The sequence below is a fragment of the Anarrhichthys ocellatus genome, unplaced genomic scaffold, assembly GCF_004355925.1.
Source record: "Anarrhichthys ocellatus isolate YVR2014 unplaced genomic scaffold, GSC_Weel_1.0 scaffold26, whole genome shotgun sequence".
Classification (NCBI taxonomy): Eukaryota; Metazoa; Chordata; class Actinopteri; order Perciformes; family Anarhichadidae; genus Anarrhichthys; species Anarrhichthys ocellatus.
In genome coordinates, this window is record NW_022280056.1 from 3,943,978 (window position 1) to 3,967,398 (window position 23,421).

At 42.9% G+C, this 23,421-nt stretch overlaps 3 protein-coding genes across 7 annotated transcripts; 2 read left to right on the forward strand and 1 right to left on the reverse strand.

Moving 5' to 3' along the window:
* Positions 1 to 1,007: 1,007 nt before the first annotated feature.
* Positions 1,008 to 6,647, reverse strand: LOC116391514 (cytoglobin-1-like). Its single transcript, XM_031862173.1, has 3 exons — positions 6,287 to 6,647; positions 2,706 to 2,937; positions 1,008 to 1,743 (listed from the first exon to the last, which is right to left on the reverse strand). The coding sequence occupies exons 1-3, from the start codon at positions 6,421 to 6,423 to the stop codon at positions 1,579 to 1,581; spliced, it is 534 nt and encodes a 177-aa protein (XP_031718033.1). The 5' UTR covers positions 6,424 to 6,647; the 3' UTR covers positions 1,008 to 1,578.
* tbc1d17 (TBC1 domain family, member 17) lies at positions 3,943 to 15,110 on the forward strand. Of its 3 annotated transcripts, none has more exons than XM_031862166.1 (17): positions 3,943 to 4,931; positions 9,539 to 9,634; positions 9,712 to 9,789; positions 9,875 to 9,986; positions 10,079 to 10,262; positions 10,374 to 10,485; positions 10,694 to 10,864; positions 10,979 to 11,104; positions 11,221 to 11,324; positions 11,881 to 11,975; positions 12,074 to 12,190; positions 12,586 to 12,686; positions 13,013 to 13,112; positions 13,481 to 13,578; positions 13,926 to 14,042; positions 14,133 to 14,219; positions 14,372 to 15,110. In XM_031862166.1, exons 1-17 carry the CDS (start codon positions 4,884 to 4,886, stop codon positions 14,531 to 14,533), a joined length of 1,908 nt encoding a protein of 635 aa, XP_031718026.1. In that variant the 5' UTR covers positions 3,943 to 4,883; the 3' UTR covers positions 14,534 to 15,110. The 3 variants fall into 3 exon arrangements, with proteins under 3 accessions (XP_031718026.1, XP_031718027.1, XP_031718028.1); XM_031862167.1 differs by lacking the exon at positions 3,943 to 4,931 and adding an exon at positions 8,941 to 9,023; XM_031862168.1 differs by lacking the exon at positions 3,943 to 4,931 and adding an exon at positions 9,035 to 9,307.
* A 1,682-nt stretch (positions 15,111 to 16,792) lies between these two features.
* On the forward strand, positions 16,793 to 23,080 carry ccndx (cyclin Dx). Of its 3 annotated transcripts, none has more exons than XM_031862170.1 (5): positions 16,793 to 17,379; positions 20,339 to 20,787; positions 20,886 to 21,101; positions 22,011 to 22,337; positions 22,541 to 23,080. In XM_031862170.1, exons 2-5 carry the CDS (start codon positions 20,527 to 20,529, stop codon positions 22,688 to 22,690), a joined length of 954 nt encoding a protein of 317 aa, XP_031718030.1. In that variant the 5' UTR covers positions 16,793 to 17,379; positions 20,339 to 20,526; the 3' UTR covers positions 22,691 to 23,080. The 3 variants fall into 3 exon arrangements, with proteins under 3 accessions (XP_031718030.1, XP_031718032.1, XP_031718029.1); XM_031862172.1 differs by having other exon boundaries at positions 20,516 to 20,787; XM_031862169.1 differs by lacking the exon at positions 16,793 to 17,379 and having other exon boundaries at positions 20,215 to 20,787.
* Positions 23,081 to 23,421: the final 341 nt, after the last annotated feature.

Below are 23,421 nucleotides of genomic sequence, written 5' to 3' on the forward strand. Positions count from 1 at the left end.
GTATCGAGCCATGTCTGCACACTGTTGCTCAAGGCAAACCCTAAAATTATCACTGGAGTGATTTCCCTCACTGCCCCACACATGCACCCGTGTGTTCACACTTGTAGTATGGGTGGAAGTATTTTATGTGTATTTATTTTAGTAGTATTTAATTATTTTACTCACAAGCCTCAAGCTGTTTTTTTTGTTTTTTTGTCAGGCACTTAACAGCGCAGTGTGAATCCAGATCTTGACGAATATAATAGTTTCTTCTTTCAGAATCAGACAGATTCTAACGACCTGCTGAACATCTGAAGAGTTCACGATCGGTACTCACGGTTTGATCTTGCTGGAGAATCGCTGCCGCAGGATGAGAGCGATGGTGGTGAGGACCACCATAGTGGTGCACATGGTCCTGCCAAGGATCCCCCCCCACCTCGGGGCCGAGGATGGTTCACAGCACCGAGACTTCTCCTCCCATTGAAAGGCTTGAATGGTGGAAAGGCAGAATTTTGTCATGTAACAGTCTGACTATTTCAGTCTGTTGGCTCTCACTCGTGACTGGGGAGATTAGCTCAGAGGATTAGCTTGGATCAAGGATCTAGGAGGTAAAGAGAGCATGCTGTGTGTTTCTGTTTCTGTTCCCACTTCGTCACCATGTCGTCAACGCAGCGGGATAATGTTTGTTTCTGTTAAGAAATGGCAACATTTTGTGAGAGGGCCTGTTAAAATTGTCTCTAAGCGGCACTTCAACACATATATCTGGATGAGACTAATTCACCGTGGGCAGAATGCAGTGTTCCTAGAATATGTAATGAAAAGAGAGAGCGTATCGTGGGATAAATGAAGGTGTGAATAGGGACTTCCAGCAGCTTATACTTAGCACTGCTGACTCAAGCAGAGAACAAGGGAGCAGTTGGGCGAGCAAGAGAGAGAAAGGTCTAATTATGTCACACTTAATGCAATAATGAATCAGATATTCAAAGGATCCAACGTTGAGGCAGTGGGTTTTTTCTTTGTATTTTTATTTCAAAGTTGTGTTGAATACAGATAGAAAGGTGAGTCATAATGAAAAAAAATTACAACCATCACAATTAACTGTTAGAAAATGTAAAAATGTCCTCTGACTATCCCATAAAGCGAACACAAGTGGGCCCAGGCTGATAAAGGGAAACATCACATGATATTTAGAAAGAACCGTATAAACGCAGCAGTGTTTTGTTGCTGATTTTTTTTTAAGATTTACACATTCGGTAAAAGGCACATCCAAGTCAAATGTGACCTCTTGTCCACTGTTAGGTTTGCAGTTTCTTTCCTTTCGCTCTCCCTCGCTCTCTCTCTCACACACACACACACACACACACACACACACACACACACACACAGTTAGCCATCCATACCATCCAGTGCATGTTTATATTTAGAGTACATGTCCCATGGCCCACGAATATCTAAGACTACATTAAACAGTATTCCTCGTATTGGTCCCCACATACATTGCTTCCCGTCATTCAGTACAGTTGATTAATCCCTCTCTTATGAGGCCATTGGCCAAACATTAAAAGTCTCTCATGGTTCAATAAACCCAGACTAAAATCTTCACCCGGTTGAGGTTGACAGCTTCGTCCAGCCCACTTCCTCATAGACGGCTGTGATGCTGCAGTAGATTGTGGCAAAGAGTTTGGTCCACGCCACGGCCACCTCCGGCGTCACCACCGCTGGAAACTCTTCTCCCAGGACCTCCAGTATCACGCCACTCAGGATCTGGACATGACACAACAAACATGTACTTAGTTGTGACTCTTTGAGTTTCCATTAGAGGAGTAGTTTGTAGCCTCAGACAACAGTTCGTATGATATTTTACAAAAAGTTACTCCTCATTTTTCGCACGGGTCAATTGCCGCTTTGTTACATGCTTACAATCTTTTCAAAATTTAACTTCCGTCTTCACAGAAAGCTCAGTTAGGTTTAGGCAACAAAACTACTTATTTAGGTTTAAGAAACGATCGTCGTTTGGCAGCAAGTGGCAAACCCAGACCCTGGGGTTAAAGGGTCCTTTATGACCTTTGTGGGATACATTCACAGACTGTATTTAAGAAGTGGACGTAGTCATCGTGACGTCACCCATTGGTTTGTGGACTGATGTTTTGAAGCCCCGAGTTCGACAATTTGCCCATCGCCATCTTGTTTTTTTTTGCAACCAATGAACATAAGTGACCATATTTGGAATGCGGAGGAGTGACGTAAAGACGCCGTATACGGCTCTGGTATTGTCAGCAACCTGTCAATCATAAGGTTGACCCGCCCTAAAGCATCCCCTGCTTTATGGTCTATTTGACTCTAAATGGAGCATAAGTTACTAAATGAACATCTTGCTGTATTGAAGAAGACTTGAAACTAGAGATTGAGACCATAAACTCATGTTTACAATGTTTACTGAGGTAATAAATCAAGAGAGAAGTAGAGTCATCTTCTCATAGACTTCTATACAATTGGCCCCCTGCAGGTCAGTAGAAAGAATGCAAGTTTTAAGACACTTCTGCATTGGCTTCATTGTCAGAAGAAGAGTTTGCCGCCTAGATACATCCCATAATGTACATCTGCTCCTGCAGTTCATGTTTTAGTTCTTTCAGTTTATATTGCAGCTCTACTTTCTGCCATGCCTAAATATTTTGTACCAAACATTAAATTTGATTAATGTGTGTGTAAATCCTTTTTTTATTTACCTTAAAGTACACAGGCTCCACCTTGTGCCGCACGGCGTGCGCCTTGCCCACCAGCTTGAGCACCGAGGCCACCTTGTCTGAGTTGTCGAGGCTCTCCACCAGCGTGTTGAGGGCGCTCATGACTCTGCCAGCGTGCTTCCTCAGCTGGCTGCTCCTCTCCAGCTCCTCCGGCTCCTCGATGTTCTTGAACTGGCTGAAGAACTGCTTGGACGAGGGGAAGTTCACGAACAGCCTGCAAAGGAAGGAGAGCAAACGAGAGATGTGAGTGTGAGCAGCTGCTGCGAAGCTCGGCAAATCTCATCGCCCTACAGCCAGCACCAGCTCGATCCTGCAAACCCACGTTCATCTTTGGTTTTCCAGCTGGCAAGATACCCTGAGTAAATACCAGCACTGACATGAGGGAGCTGCATATTTTCCTTTTAGATGTTTGCTTTAAACTACTGTCAAAGTACTGCATGGTACAAAGGAAGAAACATCCATCTGTAGAGAAAACATGACAGAACACTGCAGGTGATTATATAATAATATGTATAAGGCAATAAAGCCACATTAGTTTCCTTTAGTTACTCTCATTTCACATTACATAAATACATTTTGCAGCATCAGATAAAATGTTTATCATGAAGGTTGATCCAGTTCTTTTCAGTTGTTTTATATCTGTTTGTCTTTTCCCGATGTACTGTCAGAGTTTGTATGTTGGTAAAAGTTGCTCCAATTCATAAGCAAATAAAGCAGATATAGAAAAATAACATCCGTTGCACTTTTTGTAAATTATTTTTGTGTTACAGGACTGGGTGTTACCCCAGTGTAGCCTACTATTGTAAATGTCATTGTAAATTAAGGTTTGAAGAATCAATCATTTCTTACCGGTATTTATTTGTGGTTATGACGCCCTCACTCCAAGCATATCTCGCACCAGAAAACCATAGTTTCTTCATTTCATTTAGCATGAATGTTATTTTTGGTTCAAGTTCCAGCACTAATATTTCTTTGCACATCCTGCTTTCTTTCCAAGAACAGTCAGTTCAATGAAACTTTCTTCGGTTTATATCCCCGTTTGACCCCAAGAAGTATCACAGAGAATTAGAAAAGACGAACCTAAAAACACCCCCTCCCTCAGTCTGGGAAGAGGGCCAAAGCATCTGGTTGCTGACCTGGCGACACACCTCCCACTGTCTCTGCAACAGCTAACACACAAAGAACCAAACATTCCTCTGATAGCTCTGAAGAATATAGCTGGATATAAGTTTCGCGTGTGATCTTGAGTGTCTGAGAGCGTCTCAGCTCTGGGAGGAGGGCCTTGTGATTCCAGTTTCACCGCAATCTAACGAGGAGCTGCGGTGTTTAATCGCTCTCTCTTGTAATTGCATTACTGTGGCTGCATTTAAATAGCCTCATTAGTATTTTATATCATCATTGGACCCTTAATTCTTCCTTGGCTGTTTTCTTAAAGACTAACTGAAGAGCTGAATCCAGAGACAGCGTCCTAATTTGATACTTTGGATCTCCTACCCTGAAGACTTTTCGTTTGGAGGACTCAAAAGGTTCAGGAGAGTGACAGTGATTTGTTTTTACTGCTGAAGGGAGAATTTACTACGGTCATGCTTATCGATCAATCCCCATTCCTCAAATTCCTGAGGGTGGTGGGGCACTTGTGAAGGAATGCGGCAGAAAAAAAACAGGGGAAATTGAGCTAAATTAATTTTTGTTTCCACATGTTTATCATAAAAGGAAGAAGAGCAGGATTTGTTTTGTTAAAGTGCTGCAGCTTAATCCCTAATAGTCAGAAATCTGTAAAAAAACAACAGTATCTTACTGATGAGTCTGTTTGCGACCTGCTTTTTTTCTGACCTCCTTCTCAACTTTCATCTCCTGCAATCAAAAGATTAGGAAGGCGTGATGTGTCACGCAGGGAACCTCGTCACATGCGAAAGACCATCTAAGCCTTCACGTCAGCGCTTTTCCCATTCAGAGGTTTTGTTTTTTTGCAGTTCCAGTGAAGTGTTTGAATGCCCCTCCTGTAGTGATGACATCTCTCATCCATGAGGAGCAGAGAAAAGAGTCTGGCAGCAGCCCGGCTACCAGTGATGACAGAGACATGTTCCTGCCGAGCCTTCTATAAATCATCTGAAGCATGAAAGGGAGCCCTTGCCAAAGCTGTCTGATTAATGGATTCCCATGTTTAAAGTTGGCCTCTACGATTTGATGAACGACATTAAGAAAAAGGTGAGGTGAGGTGAGAGTATTACGTTGCAAAAGTATGAGCTCCTTTGGACAGATTAGCAAACTTCTAATGTCAACGAGATCATTTGAATTTAGCAGCTGCATTCGGTGGGATAATCCCAGTCTGGGTTCAAGTTGATGTATCTTTGCAGTTTTTTTTGTGTGGCAGAAAAGCATCAGTGGAGCTTTTACTCCAGCAGGTGCAGTTATCTTACAGAGGGGGGGGGGGGGGGGAATTTGACTTTATCAGTGGTGAACTGATTAAAGTTGCGGGAAATGAGGAGAAATTATGAAAAGTCCCAAAATAGGAATTGGATACTATGCATACAGTTTTGTATTGACCCATCATCAGTGCATGTACCATTCATGTTTCTATTCGGGTCGCAGGGGCAGCAGGTTTAGGAAGATATTCCAGATGTTGCTCTCCACAGCTACAGCTCTTCCTGGGGAACCCCGGGGCGTTCCCAGTTCAGACTAGATCTACAATCCCTCCAGCGTTTTCTGGGTCTACCCCGGGGGGCCTCTTACCAGTCAGACATGCCCAGAAAACCTTTACAGGGAGGAATCATTTTGGCCGCTTGTATCCACGACTTCATTCTTTCTGTTACTACCAAAAGCTCATGACTATAGGTGAGGGTTGGAGCATAGATGGACCAGTAAATCAAGAGCTTTGCCTTCTAGCCCAGCTGCCTCTTCACCACGAACGGTTCGGTACAACGCTCCCTCGCATCACTGCTGAGGCCGCACCGAAACCGCTCCACAAGACCCAGAGATACGTGAGCTCCCTCGCTTGGTGAGGCAGTGACTTGCTCCCGAACCCCGGAGGCATGCGATCCACCGCAGAGAACCATCACGGCCTCACACTTGGAGGTTCTGACTCTCATCCCAACCGCTTCACACTTCAAACCGACTCCAGTGCGTGCTGAAGGTGTTGATGATGGAGCCAACAGAACCACATCATCTAGAGCAGAGACGCAACTCTGAGGTCCCCAAACCAAAGACACTCTCCTCCCCCTGCTGCGCCTTACTTTTATCATAAACTAAGAAACGTTCACATTGACACCACATTTATGAGGATGTTTTATTCTCGCTTTTTAACATCTGTTGTTTTGCGTCACTTACCTTGAAAGACACAAACAAGACCCTGTCTATCATTGCCGTCCATTGAATAACATGTGAATTATTCGTGTGCTGACTGATTGGGATAATAGAGAATACCTCACCTTTGTGTCACATGCAACCGCTGATCAAGCATCTCACTTCTAATTACACTGTCAGAATGATTGAAATATCTTCCTAACTGTGCGTTAATGATTTCAAGCTTCATACAGGAGATTAAAACTAAGAAAAAGCAATACCTGACTAGTATGGCCACCCCAACATCATCACAGTTCTGGTAGACTTTTGCCCAGGAGTCCTGGACCATCAGCCTCTCCTTGTCGGTCAGTGGGATTGGTCTCTCCAGGGGGTCGCCCTCTCCCTGCATCCTCTCCATCTGGAAACACAGTTGTGCAAAGCTGAGCACGTGCAGAAGGCAACGCTGATGAGAGCAACCCCTCCCTTCAAGATAAACACTATATTTTTACCTTCTTTTTTTCTTGTTTGTGTCTCTTTCTTGGCGAGAGAGGAAGAAAAATCTGTTTCCCTTCCCTCCCCCCCTTTGCTCTCCACCTCTGAATCTGTGCTGAGCGAGTGTGAGTGACGAACGGGCTGCAAAAACACAAGAAACACATGCAGCGAATGAGGAGGAGCCTCTCTACTCTCTCTTTTCAACTCTCCCTTCCCTTCCCTCCCTCTCCCTTTCTCTCTCTCTCTCTCTCTCTGTCTGTCTCCCTCCACCTCACCTTTGTAGGTGGCTTTTGATGAAAACATGATGAGATGGGAAACAAATCCATCATAAGAGAGTCAGATGTGTAATTCATGCGAGGGGCGAACCCAGATGTAATGTAATATTATGATGTTGAAATAAGATAAAGGAGCACTCTGACCTTTTACCTCCATCGTCACCATTCCAGACTAACCAGGAGATTAAACTGTAATATTGAATTCCTCGCAAAGCCGACGTAAATGTAGGGACACAAAATGAAACAGCATGACTTCCATCAGAATTAGGGCAGGCGTCTATTTGCTTTAGTTTGTTGTTCTGTGCTTCTGATAAGATACAGATTATACGAACGTGTTCCCGGTCTATTTGTTCATGACTTTATCCTGTTCATTATCTGCACAGACCCTCAAGAGAGCCACGCAGCTCTCATTTGCACTTCTTTTTTAAATTTGTACATTGTCCACTGTGTGTTTTGATGGGGGTTATCAGTGGGAATTCATATATTGCCTGCAGTGTAGCTGAAAACTTGAGAATGTTCTTAGTCAGCATTTACGTGAGGTAAGCGGGTTCAAGTTTCCAAAAATCTGGGCGTTAGCCGCCAAAGGAGAACAAACATGGAGCAGAGAGAAGACTTCAGATTTTTCAATAATCGCCTGAGGGGATATTTGCGGCCTGACTGTGGACAGAAGTGCCAACAATGAACGGACACGTGTGAAACATTGACAGAGTCCTTGAAAGTTTACTATTAACAATCAAGTTAGTGTGGGGATGGGGGGGGTAAAGTTGACACACGTCATGTTTCTGGAATTGCTGTGCCTCAGATATCTCAGAATTCATAAATGTGTGTCCTGCGTACGATTATCAAACTGGTTTGTTAAGGATTAGCTGTGGTCGGCTTAAATTGTTATGGATCAGACGAACAGATAGACTTGTTGGTGAATGATTGATGATCAACACCCTCTGCTTGTACCAGTTCATCATTACACAGAGGAAGTCTGATACATTTGGCAATGCTTTGTAATTACTTCCACTGTCTCCACCCATACCAGAACATTCAGACTAGTTTTTGATAAGAATGATGGTGTACCTTGAACCCGTTCCCTCTAATCATCTCGTTATGTTACACTCTGACATAACTCTACTCAGTAGATCCAGGGCTAATGGATAATGACATCTAGTGGACAGTTGGAGTGGTTCTGCTTCTCAGGAGCTGACCAAATTAAATATTTGAGATGGGTTTATGTAAATAATTCATAGAAAAAGTAAATGTGTACATATCTGTGAGAAAGCCCCTTCTATCAAAATCTAAAGGCAGAAATAATGTAAATAACTTTGTTTTTTTGTCTAATGATTAGCTGCTTGACTTTATACTATCATCCTCGACATTTTAAATATGTTTCCAGTGAGATAATAATGACTTTATGTGTGAACTTCCTGGTGTCAAAACAATATTTTGTTATGTCTAAATTATAATTCCCTTCTTATCCTGTTCTCAATTTATATATTTTTTAAAAATTCTATATGTCCTTTTTAAACCATTTATTAAGTTATGAAAAAGAACCACGCAGTGATAAGAGTAGCCCCTTGTAGTAGTATAATAATACCTATAAGCGGGCCACCGTAGTTCTCTGACACACAGGGGTGACCGGAGGGATATGTTGTTGCTTGCAATCTGGAACCTCACCACTAGATGCCACTAAATCTCACTCTGTTTCTTTAAACAAGGGAACTTTACTAAAACAACAAGGCAGGTAAGTCCAGCTGTTACACTTACCAATCCTCAAATATGAGCAAATTTCACTTTTAAAAAACACAAAATGAATGTAACTCAATACATATGTATGATCTCAAACCATCTCATACAACAATTACAGCATCATAATATGTACAATATATAAAACATATGTCATTGCTCAATATCAATATTGTAAATACATTTTTAAATGACTACTAAATAGCAAAAATCACAGTTCTGTACCGATTTATACCAATATCTACGCATTCAAATTGCCCAAATGCTTCCCGTAACTACGTCAATCACGTGACGATCAGGCATTCTCAACTTCCGTTGACGCAACTTCCTCTTTAAACGGCTCCGCTTCGTTTCGCTCGCTTCCACGATTGGTCGGCGTTCCCACCGTGACGTCTTTTCTCGGGGGGGGGCGGGGCTCTCCTTAAACAGGAAGTCTGACGTAACGTTTATTTTGGAAAAAACGAAGTGGAGGCAGCGGTTGACGGGAAAAATGGAGCAAAACGTTGAGGATTACAAGGTATTTTTTTGAAGTTTCACAATACGTCACTGTCTGTATTTTAAAACGTTTGAGTTGTTGACGACTTTTCTTCCTCTTCGCCTACGACATTTCAGGATGAAACTCCTCGAGCGTGTTGTCGTTATTAGCTTATTGTTGATACTACATGCTAGCTGTCGGCTCTGAAGTCAGCACACCTGACAGCGACATGTTGTCATCAGGCTGGATAAAAGATGTCTGACTCTGCTGTGTGTCTATAACCAGTTAGACCTGCCTGAAAAGCCAGTCGATACTGGGTCATAATGGTGAAGACTACTTGCTTTTCTTTTCTATTTTTTTGTCATGTATGATAATACTCTTCATACATTTGGTCGATAAAACAAGCAATTTGAAGCGTCATAATCAGCAGATTAATAGATGATCAACGTTTACCAAACATGATCTGCAATCTGGCACAACCTGAACACAAGCTGCTCTTCATTTTCAGCTCACATTTTATGATTTATATCCTCGACACTGATTCTGTTTTTTCTCAGCTGATATTTGAGAAGGAGGGAGTTTACCTCCACACAAATGCCAAGAGGAGTAACCAGGACACAACCATCCCCGGGTTCATCCGCATTGTGGAGCGGGTAAGCTGAGTGGTCGGGACACGAAGCGGGGAAATCAAAAGAAGCGCTGCGATTGTTAAACGTGCGTTTGTTTTTAGGCCGGATTGCCAGCTTTAGAGTGGAGCCCACTGGAGGATGAAGGCCGCAGCGCCCCCGCTGTGCTCTACACCAAAAAGGTCAGTAATCATCTGCTTGCTACAAATGAGGAATTTCAGTTAATTTCATTTCTGATATAACTGCCATTAACCCACTTCTTCCTAGGATGGAGAAGGAGGAGAGGAGGATACAAACTTCGACCCTGGGTATGAGCCCGACTGGGCCGTAATCAGCACGGTGAAGAAGGAACGAGATCCGGTCCCTCTCAAAGACTCGGGTGCCGTTCACACGTCTGTCACTTTTAGACCAACAGTTATATTATAGAAAAGGCTGCATTCAAAACTAAATGTTGCCTATTTTCGCCCGCAGGTCAGTGGTCGTTCTCGCTGCCTCTCTCAGAGCTGTACTCTCTCCGGAGGGCTCGGTTCTCTTTGGGGCGAAACTTCCTGGTGCTGACAAGTAGAGGCGGCCACCCGCTGCCGGCTCTGCACTTCCACAGAGGAGGAACCAGGGAGCTGTTTAGGGCCCTGCAGCGTTACATCATGCTGGACCAGTAAGTGTCATCATCCTGATTCCTCTCAAGACAGCTGACGTGCAGTTCCAGACCTACAGAGCTGTTCACATCTGTGTTTGCTGATCACACGGTTTCTGTTGTCATCACCAGGTCACCGGTGGACGGGCGGCTGTTCATTGCCTACCCTCACGACCCGGACGCTCTCTCTCAGTCCTTCGATAAGCTGCAACTGTTCGACGACGGAGGCGCTGATCTTGTTTCGGTGATTTGTTTTTATTTTTTTATCATAAAATCTTTATTATCAATACCAATGACTCACTGATCAAAGTCCCGTACGCTCAGTGATGAAGCTTGTGACTTCTGTGTCACTCTGTCTAAAGTGGGGGTAGATAAACTCTGTCAAGCTTGTTGCAACTCTCCCTCAAAGTATAAATGACCTCTCCGTCTGTTCTCGCTGTGATCCTGTTCAGAGATTCATCCAGGACCCATATGCCACCACATTTGGGGGATTCTCCAAAGTCACCAATTTCTTCAAAGCGGCACTTAAACCTCCGGGTTCCCCCGCCCACTTCCGTACTGCTCAGGACCCAAGTTTGCCCCCCCACTCCGATGAAGAGCCGGGCTTCGAACTCATCAACTGTGTAAGAGAAGGAAACAAAAAAAGGAGCAATTTAGAGCTAACGCACAGAGATTACAGCTTGATGTTAAGAGAATCTTAATCGGTTGTTAACGGTTGTGTCTGTCTTTCCATTAAGGGCGTAGAGCTCGGTCCAAGACCAGACGTGACCAGGGGACAACCTTTGAACAAATGGGACGAATTTCTGGACCGAGAGGGGCGAGTGAAGAACCCGGAGAAGATCAAAGAGCTTGTGTTCAGAGGGGTGAGGCAGTAAAAACAGTGACAGTATGTCTCCTATGTAGAAGACGCAGTGTTTACTCTGTCAACCTTCTATCCGCCTGATGTGTGTTGTTTTTGTTCCGTTCTGGTCCATCGCAGGGTGTCACTCCGTCCCTGAGGAAGGAGGTATGGAAGTTCCTCCTGGGCTTTTACCCGTGGAACAGCACGGTGAAGGAAAGGGAGGACATTCTGCGGTTCAAAACGTGAGTGTTGGTAGGACTGAGCATCACCTCTTTTCAATGGTTCAATGAATAGTTCCACATTTGGTTAAATGAGGTCAAGAAATAGCCTCGCACAAACCACACGTCGTCAAACAATTTATAATGTGTTAATGAGTGAACTTTAAGGCGTCGTTAGGAGTATTTTGTTACTTTTGGACAGAGCCAGTGTAGCTTTCCCTCCTATTTGCAGTCATTGCGCTAAACTAAGCTAACCGGCTTCTGGTTGCAGCTTCATATTTATTAAATAGAGCGAGAGTGAGAGTCCATCTTCTCCTCTAACGCTGGTGTTTCAAATTTCCAATGTTGGAATAAAATCATGAAAGTTTTGCTTATTTCGGCTGTGACCATAACATCTGTGTTTATGACACATTATCTGTAGACGTCAGAGGGTGGCAGACTTTAGTCTCTTAAAAATCTTTTCAAAGTCTTCCGGTGTTCGGGAAGAATATCGACAAGAAAGCAAATGAGCGTATTTCCCAAAATGTCAAACTCTTCCCTTGATGCAGTCCGCCTCTTTGACGCCTTTCTCCGTCTACAGGGACGAGTACTTCAGAATGAAGGTGCAGTGGAAGTCGGTTAGTGAAGAGCAGGAGATGAGGAACTCCCTCCTCAGAGGATACAGGAGCCTGATAGGTCAGTCCCGCTGTCCGTCACGAAACAGAAGATCTGTCCACGGAGCCAGTCGGCCGTAGATCTCTGTTGTTTGAACTGTCTTTGTTCTGTCGCGGCAGAGAGAGATGTCAGCAGGACAGACAGACACAATACGTTCTTCTCCGGGAACGACAACCCAGGACTGACTCTGCTGCACGATGTGCTGATGACGTACTGCATGTACAACTTTGATCTTGGTACGTATGAAAACACTTAGCAATACAGATGGAAATGTAACAAAAAGGAACTAGAAAGTTGCAAGAATGCGAGATTAGCCGTGGACAGACACAGAGGTGCACGCAACACACACAAGCCATCTCATGTTTCTCCTGGAGGAGATAATGATCAATTTATTATAAATGAGTTATTGGAACAAGAGCAACGCATGTCTTTTAGTCATTATTGGTCAGACTATGTGCTCACTGAGTAATCTTCATAATTATTAATTAGCATTTATTTGACAAAAAGCTACATAAAACATTGGGAGATGGAATAGAATTAGACACTTTTATATGATTTAAGCGATGCTTAAGATGATCATTCAGGCAGACGCATCCATGTCACCCTGACACTTGTGCGTCCATCCGTCCAGGTTATGTCCAGGGGATGAGCGATCTCCTGTCTCCTCTCCTCTTCGTCACCCAGAACGAGGTGGAGTCCTTCTGGTGTCTGACGGGCTTCATGGAGCTGGTGGTCAGTAGAAACGTCTCCTTTCCCTTCAGAAACCAGTTTAGTTTTACTTCCATTGTAGAGTAAACAGCCGACTACAGCTCAGCAGCGACACAAACTAAAACAGAAAGTTTGTTGTGGCTGTGATTCCCGTGTGGTGACTTAATGCTTCATCAGCATTTCTGATTTTAAATGAAAACAGATTTAAATGAAGTTTGGAGCAGTTTCATTGTAGTTTGGATGTCTTCCACCAAGTTCTTTGTTCAGGTTTCAGACTTGATGCCTCATAAAAAAAACAGTAATTGAATGTATGCATTGACTTAACAAGTCTTTCCTTGTTTCCTCCGCAGCACCAGAACTTTGAGGAGTCTCAGGAGGCCATGAAGCTGCAGCTCCTTCAGCTCAGCATCCTGCTGAAGGCTCTGGACCCGGAGCTGTGTGACTTCCTGGGTCAGTCAGCCAATACTCACCCAGTCCGACTGGATTAGAGTCAAATAAAGTCAAGTTATTAGGATGACAAAACAAAAAAGTCAGGCAGAAACAAGACCGGCTGCAGAACAGGTGCACACCGTGTTGATATGCATGATGATTATGCAAATGTGTGCTGCGAAATTGAGTTCCAGGACACCGAAAATGTAAAACAACTCTCGATATATCTTAAAAATTTGATTACAGAAGGTGTGACAATTTGTCGAGGCGGAGACACTTTTTCATTAAGTTTGCTGTTATTCTCTATAGAAGGAGCTGGAACAACGTTTTCGGGTCTGGTTGTAGACGGGGGTTACTTTGAAAATGAAAACCTCTTTCTTCTCCATCAGACTCTCAGGACAGCGGCTCTCTGTGCTTCTGCTTCCGCTGGCTGCTCATCTGGTTCAAGAGAGAGTTTTCCTTCGAGGACATCCTTATAATGTGGGAGGTGAGAACACCAGAGCTGCATCTATTTATCTACATGAATATTTATGTGATGCTTCACTCCTTTAAACCTTCTCCATGCTTCACATCAGGGTGTGACGATTGACATCGCTTCGTGTTAACAGAGTTGGTACAAAGTTTGGGAAATGTTCTTGATGTCGAAAATACCTTGATCATAATCTAGTGTTTTTATGTTCACAATCACTCAAGTAAAGCAAAAATCATTACATGGGAGCTTTGAGAAGGAGGCGAGGAGAAACCCACACAGAATAAAAAAAGATCCAAATATTTCCTCGTCACGATTCCACGTCAGCTCACGTCTGTGCAGAAAATAACCTCCTTCTCCCTCAGGTGGCCTGGTCTGGTCTGCCGTGCGACAACTTCCACCTGCTGATCGCCTGTTCAATCCTGGAGTCCCAGAGAGGCGAGCTGATCGGCTCAGACCACGACTTCAACACTATTCTGAAAGTGAGTGTTTGTTTGTGTGCGTGACACAGGAGAGGAGTCACTTTGTCTATAAGTTAACACTCTGCTCATCTCATTGTGAATGCTCTCCAGCACATTAACGAGCTGACGATGAAGTTGGACCTGCAGAGCGTCCTGCGAGGAGCGGAGGCCATCTACCTGCAGCTGACTCAGTGCAAGGTAAGAGCCAATGAGGTTCAGCGTGGAGTCAGTGGAGGATTTCGCAAAGATGAGGCCTGTACCTGTATTATAAAAGGCTAAACCTAAGCGTTCTAGAAGCTGTGGGGTCAGCGGTTCCTGACCCCCCCCGTCTCCTCTCTGTCCTCCCTCAGGAGCTTCCCCTGAAGGTGCAGCAGGTCCTGGGTCTCTACGTCCCGTCCAGCTCCGAGGAGGACAGCCCGGACTCCCAGGCCAGCGACACGCAACGCCTCCTCTGCGAGTCCCAGGAAGGAGCCGCTTCTGCTAGTTCAGCACGTGTTCCCACCTATCCTTAAATCTGCAGGTCAGCTAAGGGAATGAAATAAATGGATGATCTTTATAATAAAAAATAAGATGTATAAATAGAATGTATATGATCCAATGAGATGGAATGAAGAATGTTGTTACTATTTGTCGGAGACAGGGGGCGTTGTTGAGGCTTTTTTTCTTTTATGAACGTGACAATTCAAGATGTTATAGAAACACTATCGAGCTTGTTTTCTTCGTGTGTGTCGTCCTTCTTTTCCGTCTCAGCCTGTCTCTTGTTTACGTGTCCCGTGTCTTTCTTCTCCTCCTCCTCCTCCTCCTCCTTTACCTATTGACACCTTATTTAATACTCATCTCTGCCTGTCACTTGTGATGCTTTCAGTGCATTTTGTGTTTTGCGTCCCCTCGCCACCGTTCCTTTAAGAAGTGAAGAAGATGAAGGATACCTTGTTAGTGTGATGCCATTGCTGCCCTATGCAAAGCTGACTGCATGCCTTATAGTTTCCACACGTGTGGCGTGGTAATGTTTTAACCTTTGTAATTATCTACATCATGTCATAACGTTTTCATCCACTGATTATTTCCAAAATAAATCATGAATTTAAAGAAGCGGCACATTTTATATTTTTTTTCCTCAGTTACCGGTCTGCAGATCGTCTCACATCCAGGATCTAGTTTATTTATTTACAGGTTCGTAGCACAGACTCGTAAAAACAGCCTTCATAAGGACCCTAACATTCAATCAACAGCTCTTTACAACTGTTCCAACAAGAACTGAACCTTAAAACATTCATGAGTGTAGTGTTTCACGCGGCTTTAGTTCTAGCGAGGTGTACCTAATAAACTGGCAGCTGAGTGAATCCGAAGCTAGTTTGCAATGCTAGACTCTGGATGGGCCTTTATACAGATACCTAATACACCACAACAGTCAAACAATTATAACACAACAATAAAGAAAAAGCATAAAAAACAAATTAGAAAAATTACACAAAACGCAACAAGAAAGTATTAAAAACGGCAAAAATCAATGAGAAAATGTGCAGGAAACTGACTATAAACTCAAAGACAAGCAGCTGATCTTTCGTGACTGATCCCTCTTTATTATCTCTTCTACCTTGAGTCTAAATGATCCCAGAAATGATCCACTCTGAGGTCTGTGGACAGAGACTCAAGTTCATCATATTGATGCTCTTAACAGAAAGTCGTCAGTACAGAGAGTGCCGAGAGGATCCACCATGTCGCTGAGGAACCTGCTTATTTACATTTATCACACATTTATGTGTGAGTTCAATACAAGCAACTTATAGTGCGACACTTAATGTTAAACTCCTTATAAGCAAACTGCACACACTATATCCTACGTGTTCATTCATCAGCAACTATAACTCCTGTGAAGCATCCACAACTGGGAAAATAACACATAAGTTGTAATAACATAGAATCTGTCTTCATAGAAGAAGTTATAATTGTTGAAACTATTGTATGTTAAAAAACTCTTATGTCATATCGACTAATAGCTAGATTAGAAGTACTGCTTAGATCAGCGGTGGTGAAACGTTTTTGATTGTGGGTTATATACAAAAAAATATAAATATAGAATGAATCACGAGCCAAACAATAAAATGTGTAATTTCAACCAATTTGACTTCATGAAAATCTGTATTTGTAGACCAGGAAAATGAATTTTATATCAAATTAACTACTAAGAAGTTTAACATTAGACATTAAAGTAGTTTATTGGTGCGTCCACATTTTACTAAAAGTACTTCTGTATCTGCTGCTCTATTAGAACTCTAATACAGCGCATGGTGTCAGTGCCTATTCAAAATGTTAAGATGTTCTGTGTAAATATGTAAATCAGTTAAGTTAAGACAGACAGAAATTGCCAAATATTGGTTTCTGTGCGATGTAAATGAAATATCTAAATCTGTCTAATATTAAGTTACAAACAGAACAGGCAGAAAATGTGTTATGCAAACAGTGTACTGTATTAGAAATAGTTTATATTTAACAATCCCTACTGGCAGCGTGCTCCCCCCAGGCTTTAGATGATGAATAACAGATCAAACTCTGAAGATGAGTTATCCAGTGTAACAGTAACTATTTGTTTAAGTGGTGTCTTAACTTGTGAACTGGTTAAACTCTGCCCCCCCCCTCCTCCCCCTCCGGCCAGCAGGTGTCTGCGTGAGGTGAATGGGACCTCTGTTCTCCACTGTCCCGGGAAATGAGCTGGAAAACGAGGGGCGGGGAACCACGCCCACTTTCTCAGGACCTCTTTTTGGCTCATCGCTGTCTCCGTCCCCCTCCGGCCGCGTTGTTTGAATACAGCTGCGACGTATGAATTTAGCAGGGTGCTTAAACAGGCCGCCGATCTGTCACCCTGCTTCTCTTTCCTCCCCTCCGTCCAACCCCAACCTGACCTCCAGAGACGAACTCACTCAGCCCCTCATTCAAACTCAATCTGCTTTCAGCCCCTCTCAAAGCCTGTTTTATGAGTCCGAGGCCTTGTCGACAGCTTTAAACCCCATATCCTCTCACTAATGCTACAATCGACTAGGTGTTAGAGGATTAGGGTCTCTTCATGTTGTCATTATGCTCCGTGTCTAAGAAGTAGATGATGTGGCTCAAGATCTAAAACCCACGAGTGTGACCCTTTAGATATCTGGAGGTGTGTTTCTGTGTGGTGGGGTTTCTTTTGTCCCTAGTCGTCTCTTATTTTGCTTAAATTGAACATAAACATGTATGTAGACGAGCCTGAATGATGTTTGTTACCTCATGTTTTTATCTGCAGAGGAGAGTTCATCCCAACGTCCTCAGTAGGCAGCGAGATTATCGGTGAGCGGACGTCCGACAAGAAAACATGTTGTTGCAGAAGGTAAACCTAGTTTGCACTGATACTCTTTAATAGAAAGTCTGAGCTGCTTCCTCTCCAGAGTCCAAAGATAAATTCAAACACTCAATCTCTTAATTTGCACATAAACTATTTATTTATCCCCCGTTTGTTTTTCTTATTTGCTGGTTTCAGAGTTTTTATTTGTATTTATTGTTCATTATTGTTATTTATTTATTGTTATTTCGATACTCCTCCTCAGTCTTTTTTGTTTTATTAATCGTTGGAGCTGCAGGCTAAATTTCTCATGCAGGACAATAAAGACTGAATTCAGTAAAGTCAAACTCTGCACATATCAACGTCAAACCAGACGCCATGAAGACGTGATGTCTAAATGTCGTCAGGTGGGGCTTGTTGGTCTCTGAGTCTTTTTGTTTCAGACAGATTGATTCCGAGTGGGTTTTATTCAACAGCAGGAATTCAGGAATTCCAGGAATGCATCAGAAAGTGAGCCCATCTGGTTTACATGCTGCTCAAATTAACTCATTTAAACCCTTTATTAGTATTTATTATCATTCAATCTTATACTTTTAGGGTGGATTTTCTGTTCGTAAAATGTGAAAAATAGTTTTTGTTAATGTTGTTTTCCAAAGTACACCTTTTTATATTTAACATCTCCACATCCGTTACTTGAATGTATTTACGTCTGCAGTGGTACTTTTATTGTTTCCTGACACTTTGTACACTTCAGAGAGAAATACTGCACGCTTTACTAAAATATGACGAGCTGGTATTGATTCAACTAAAACATAATGTAGAAAACACTTCAAGTCAGCAGTAACCGCTAAATGTTAACATATTGTAAGATATTGAACTTGTGGATATGATAATACTTGTGTACTTTTAAGGCAGGACTTCTCCTGGAAATGGAGGATCTGAATCTGGATGTCTAATTAAATCAAGAAGCTCGAGTAAAAGCAAAGTAACTTTATTAAATTCATGATAATCCTTCAAATACCACTTCTAATTAAATGTATTTATTTTGGTCAGGTAACTTTTGACTCTGCGTGTATGAACCTGACTCTGCTGTCATAGTTAGTGAAAAGGGCCACCGGCTCCACTGAATACAATGAATAATTGATGCTGAAATCAAGTCGTCCATTGAACTCTCATTTGAAACGCGAGCTGCCATTGAAGCCTTAATGTGTGAAGAGCCACCTGTAATGACTGTCACATGCAATCTGTATTCTCCTCTGGTGAGTGCGACCCCATTGTGACCACCAGAGGAGTCCCAGGAGTGTGTGAGAAGTGTGTCTACCTACCCCGTCGGGGGGGCAGCAGAAGGCCAGGGGCCGTTGTCTGACACTGATTTGTAAAGGGAGACAATACGGCTCATTGACCTGCAGGCTCCACTGTCTGTTGCACATACCTCGCCCGGCCCTCCCCGCTGGCCTCGCTGCTCTTTAAACAGGAGCAGCAGATTGCAGTGAAGGGGGGGGGGGCAGCGGGCCACAGGTTGCTTTGACAATGAGAAAACCTCGGAGACAAGAAGAGGCAGAGCCAAAACTAATGATGAACATATTCTAAAGAGTTGCACTCTTACAGTTTTATTTCCAACGTGTTATTTTTTTATTTTTTTAAATCAGAATCCAGTTTATTGTCAAACATGTACAATAGGAAAAAAATTCAAATACAATGTTTAAAAATACAATTATTTTTTAAATATGTATGTTCATCTTATGTCACTGAATTTTATTCCATTTCATTTTTTAATTAATTATTTTTGCCTCTTTGCGGTCCTGAAATGTTTTAATCCTGGTTCAACCATGTCAAGCACTTTGTAACTTTATTTTGAAAAGCATCTATCCTTATTTTATGGTAATATGGGATCAATACACTACTAAAGGCTGGGTAATCTACTGTAATCTACACTAGTGGTTCCCAAACTTTCCTAGAAACAAAAATGAAATCTGTTGTCGTCCCCTCATCAGAAAAACTACGAGTGATTGTTTCAGCTCCATCGTGTTTGGAGATCGCGTGCTGCACTTTTGGGAAGTTTTGCTTTTGTTTAGTTTATGAAAAGTCAGAAAAAATGTCTGACCTCATTTCCCAGAGCTCAAGGTGAAGTCTTGTTTAGTCTTGAAAACACTCAAAACCAAAAGATGGTCAATTCACTTTCATATATATGGAAGCAAAAAAAAAAAAAAACCCCCCTACATAAAAAAAAAATTCACCTAAAAAAAAAAAAAAAAAAAAAAAAAAACCCCCCCCCCCCCCCCCCCCCCCAAAAAAAAAAAAAATATATATTAAAAAAAAATTTTGCTGTCGGAAAAAACGGAAAAAAACAATAAATTATTTGTAATATGTATATATATTTTTTCCACTAAATTAATTTTGTGACCCACGTTTGAAAACAACATAAAATAAATTCACATAAAAGACGACAGACTTGAACATATCAAATCATTTTCTTTCTGTATAACAAGTATTGTATTGTCAAAGTATTTAGGGGTGAGTATGTCTTAAAGAGAACAAACACATATCAGTACTTTGAGGATCTTGATGGTCCGGCAGCAGGATTTAAACATCCATCCAGACTTTGACACATCTCCTCCGGCTCTCTCGTTGTAAACAAACACCTCCTCCTTTTGTCATCCATTCCCATTGTCACAGTCTGGATATGACCTTTTCTCTCCCCTCTCTGTCCTCCCTTCTCTCTTTCACTGTCGAAGACAAGCTGTTGCTCCGTCCCTCCGGGCCACTCCCTCACTTGTCTGCTCCTCTTTCCACCCCCCTGCTCTCCCGTCCTTCTCCCTCTCCCCACCTGTTGAAGCAATTGTTGCACGGACCATATTGTTGTCTTCTTATTATTTAATGTCACTCACGAGGGTCCACGCCCCCTTTTTCTACACTCCTCTTCCTCCCCTCTCTGTGCCACTCTCCCCCTCTTTCTCTCTCTCTCTTTCTCTCTCTCCCTGCTGGATATAAAACCCTGAGCTGATAGATGAGCGCTGACATTCATCAGAGCACCACAGGAAGCCAAAACCACTCCACCCAGGGAAAACACGATTTCCCAGCTTCTGTTTACCTGCACAACACAAAGGTGACAGAGGGACACTAGCTGCTGTTTTTTTTTTCTTTCCCATTTGGACGTAAAACAAGTTGATATTCCACCCAGCAGGCTGTTTGCAGATGGACAGAAGCATGTTTGTGTCGCTGTGGTGTGAGGAGGTGGAGGAGGACCAGAGTCAGGACCGGGGCCAGACTGAAGCCCGGGGCCACACGGTGGGCTCGTCTCAGCTGCGAGCCGCCTGGGACCCCACGGTGTCCGGGCAGCGTGTGATCCAGAGGCTGCTCCACGTGGAGGAGAGGTACACGCCCTCCATCCTCTACATCACCCTCATCCAGCGGGAGCCAGAGCGCAGGGACGAGCTCGCCAAATGGGCCCTGGAGGTATGAGAGGGCTCCATGCTCCAGTTACTCCTGGATGTCAACACTGCAGCTGTGATGCTGATGCCTCTCTCTCTCTCTCCCCCTCTCTCTCACCACAGGTGTGCTGTGAGTGTGGCTGCGACGAGGCCGTGTTCCCCCTGTCCGTCTCTCTGATGGACAGGTTCCTGTCTGCCTCGCTGTCTCTGCCCGTCTCGCCGTACTGCCTGGCTGCTGGCTGCATCCTCATCGCCTCCAAAATCACAGAGTGCGATAACGTCACCACCGACACCCTCTGTGCCGCAGCCGAGTACAGCTTCCAGCCCTCCAACCTGCGGGTGAGTCAGCAGAGACGTGGCTGTAGTGGAGCTAGTTCTAAAAGAACATTGCTCTCTCCTCTTTTCCTTCAAATAAAACAAACCTAGTAGACTTTTTGGGGTAATTTTCAGCTCACGGTTTCTCATATATTCAACATATTTAATCCGGCTTGCGACTGGATTGATTATTAATACCTAGTTTTAAACCTTTCAGGTTGCCATTATTCTAAAGAGTTGGAGCCGCCTTTATACTTTTTTCAAATTAATGTCAAGACAGATCACAAAGGGAAACAATAAACAAACAGATTTTCTTCTCTTTTTATGATTGTGATGCCTTCGTTCATCCATCAACTGGATGACAATCCACTTCAAACTTGAATTTACAATCCAAGAGGGTTACAACTATTTTATTGATGTTGTTTTCATCACTTGTAAATGACTGATCAATCAAAGGGTTTATACTGGATATAAGATTAAGTGACCAGAGCCCAAATGGATGACATTGACAAAACAATTAAGGCTTTTACTGCAAACGTTTCATTAACAATGAATCTGCCAAATGTTGTTTTTGTTTTTTATTAATTGATTATTCATTTGGTCAGAGACACAACTTTCCAGAGCCCATGGAGACATCTTTAAATGTCTTTAAATGTTGTATTCTGTTCTCTATAATACTTTTAATCATCAAAATAATTGTTTTAAATTGAAAAAAAAAGTCAATTCAATTCAATATTGATACATATATTAAATTTAGAATTTAAAATTAGGGTAAATGAGTAACGGACTGAACTGTAATGCAGACTTCAAGCCCAGGAGAAGACCATACTATGTATCACAATATAATATGAAATCTATTCTCACATCACAATGTCTGAATTACAACATGTATTACACGAGCCTTTCTAAATGCACCTGTCTTCCCTCCATTAGGAGATGGAGCGTGTCATCCTCGCCACCCTCCGATGGGACACAGCAGCAGTGACTCCGCAGGACTTCCTCCCACATTTTCTTGCCTCCGTGGAGGAGCGAGGAGATGGAGACAGCGGCGACTCTGAGGAGGCGCTGCTCTCCACCCTGCGGCGGCACAGCGACACGCTGGCCGCCATGTGTGCCTGCGACTCCCGCTTTCTGGGAGCCCCGCCGTCGCTCGTCGCCGCAGCATCTCTGAACTGTGCCCTGCGGGGTCTGGGCAACAAGGGCCCCGCTCAGCTGGCTGTGATTTGTGAGGCGCTGGCGGAGCTCTGTCAGGCTGACCTGGTGAGTGTGAGACACCTGCAAAGCCTGAGGCTCTTCTCGGGCCTAGTTATCTGATTTGATCACATTTAGGGGTTATTCTGGTGTACAGGGATGAGAGTTGCAAGACCAATCAGTGTTAAGCAAACAAACTCAGAATACTGCATGTTCTACAGTCATTGCATCTATAACAAAATCATGTATTCTCTTTGTGTCTTGCATCCCAGGCAGTGCTGCAGTGCTACAGTGATATGATCGAATATTCCCTGCGGCAGCGGCTGAGGAGTGGCCTGCAGCAGGGCCCCATGGAGAAGGAGGAAGAGGTGGAGAACGAGAGACCCGGGACACCTACAGACATGAGGGAGATTGATTTCTAAACACCGAATCAACGGTTGCATTGGAAGTGTGAATCAATCAAAAACCTTACATCAAAGTCCATCAGTCAAACTGATATAAATTGATCAAGACCTCAAAATGCTCTGGCATGTCTTGATATTTTTAAAAATTACTTCATTGAGTGACTGTTAATTTATTTTTTTAAATTTTATTTATTTGTGAACAATTTTGCAGCTATCTGTTTTGCATGTGCCATATTTTATTATCTATTTCTATTAATTTTATTGTATGCCTAGATGTTATTTTTGTTGCACAATATTTATACCCTTTAATTTATTATCACGTGCAATTGTTGGCTCTTTCTATGTTAATTTATTTCAACTTGCCATGACTTTGTGTTTGTGTGTGGAATTAAATATACAACAGATCTATTTTACAAAGCAATTAAACGTTTAAAGCGTTTGTACTCGTGTTGTGTGTTATTTTGGGTGTTATTTACCAATGAGGAAATGCTGCCTTCACTTACTAATCGTAGGGTAGTACTTCTGAGTCCTAAGCCTATGTTACAATTCATCTACGTTTGATGGGACACAATCACCCCGGTAAAGGACAGATGTAAGAGCACGTGTGTTGTTGGCTGATGATTTTCTTTCTTAATCAGAAAGGTTTTCTGGCCTATTACCGGCTGTAGTACGAAAAAAAAAATATGAATGTCCAAAAATAGGAAATAAATACGTCCATTATTTCCGACGGTCTTTGAAGGCATCATGTT

Excerpts from the sequence above, each read along its gene's own strand:
- tbc1d17 (XM_031862166.1), top strand. The coding sequence starts at position 4,884 with ATGTTTAAAGTTGGCCTCTACGATTTGATGAACGACATTAAGAAAAAG. Across the intron at positions 9,635-9,711 it reads TCATCCGCATTGTGGAGCGG|GCCGGATTGCCAGCTTTAGA; the intron begins GTAAGCTGAGTG and ends GTTTGTTTTTAG. Across the intron at positions 9,987-10,078 it reads GGTCCCTCTCAAAGACTCGG|GTCAGTGGTCGTTCTCGCTG; the intron begins GTGCCGTTCACA and ends TTTCGCCCGCAG.
- LOC116391514 (XM_031862173.1), bottom strand. The coding sequence starts at position 6,423 with ATGGAGAGGATGCAGGGAGAGGGCGACCCCCTGGAGAGACCAATCCCA. Across the intron at positions 2,938-6,286 it reads GGGGTGGCCATACTAGTCAG|GCTGTTCGTGAACTTCCCCT; the intron begins GTATTGCTTTTT and ends CTTCCTTTGCAG. Across the intron at positions 1,744-2,705 it reads TGGAGCCTGTGTACTTTAAG|ATCCTGAGTGGCGTGATACT; the intron begins GTAAATAAAAAA and ends TGTCATGTCCAG.
- ccndx (XM_031862170.1), top strand. The coding sequence starts at position 20,527 with ATGGACAGAAGCATGTTTGTGTCGCTGTGGTGTGAGGAGGTGGAGGAG. Across the intron at positions 20,788-20,885 it reads TCGCCAAATGGGCCCTGGAG|GTGTGCTGTGAGTGTGGCTG; the intron begins GTATGAGAGGGC and ends CTCTCACCACAG. Across the intron at positions 22,338-22,540 it reads AGCTCTGTCAGGCTGACCTG|GCAGTGCTGCAGTGCTACAG; the intron begins GTGAGTGTGAGA and ends CTTGCATCCCAG.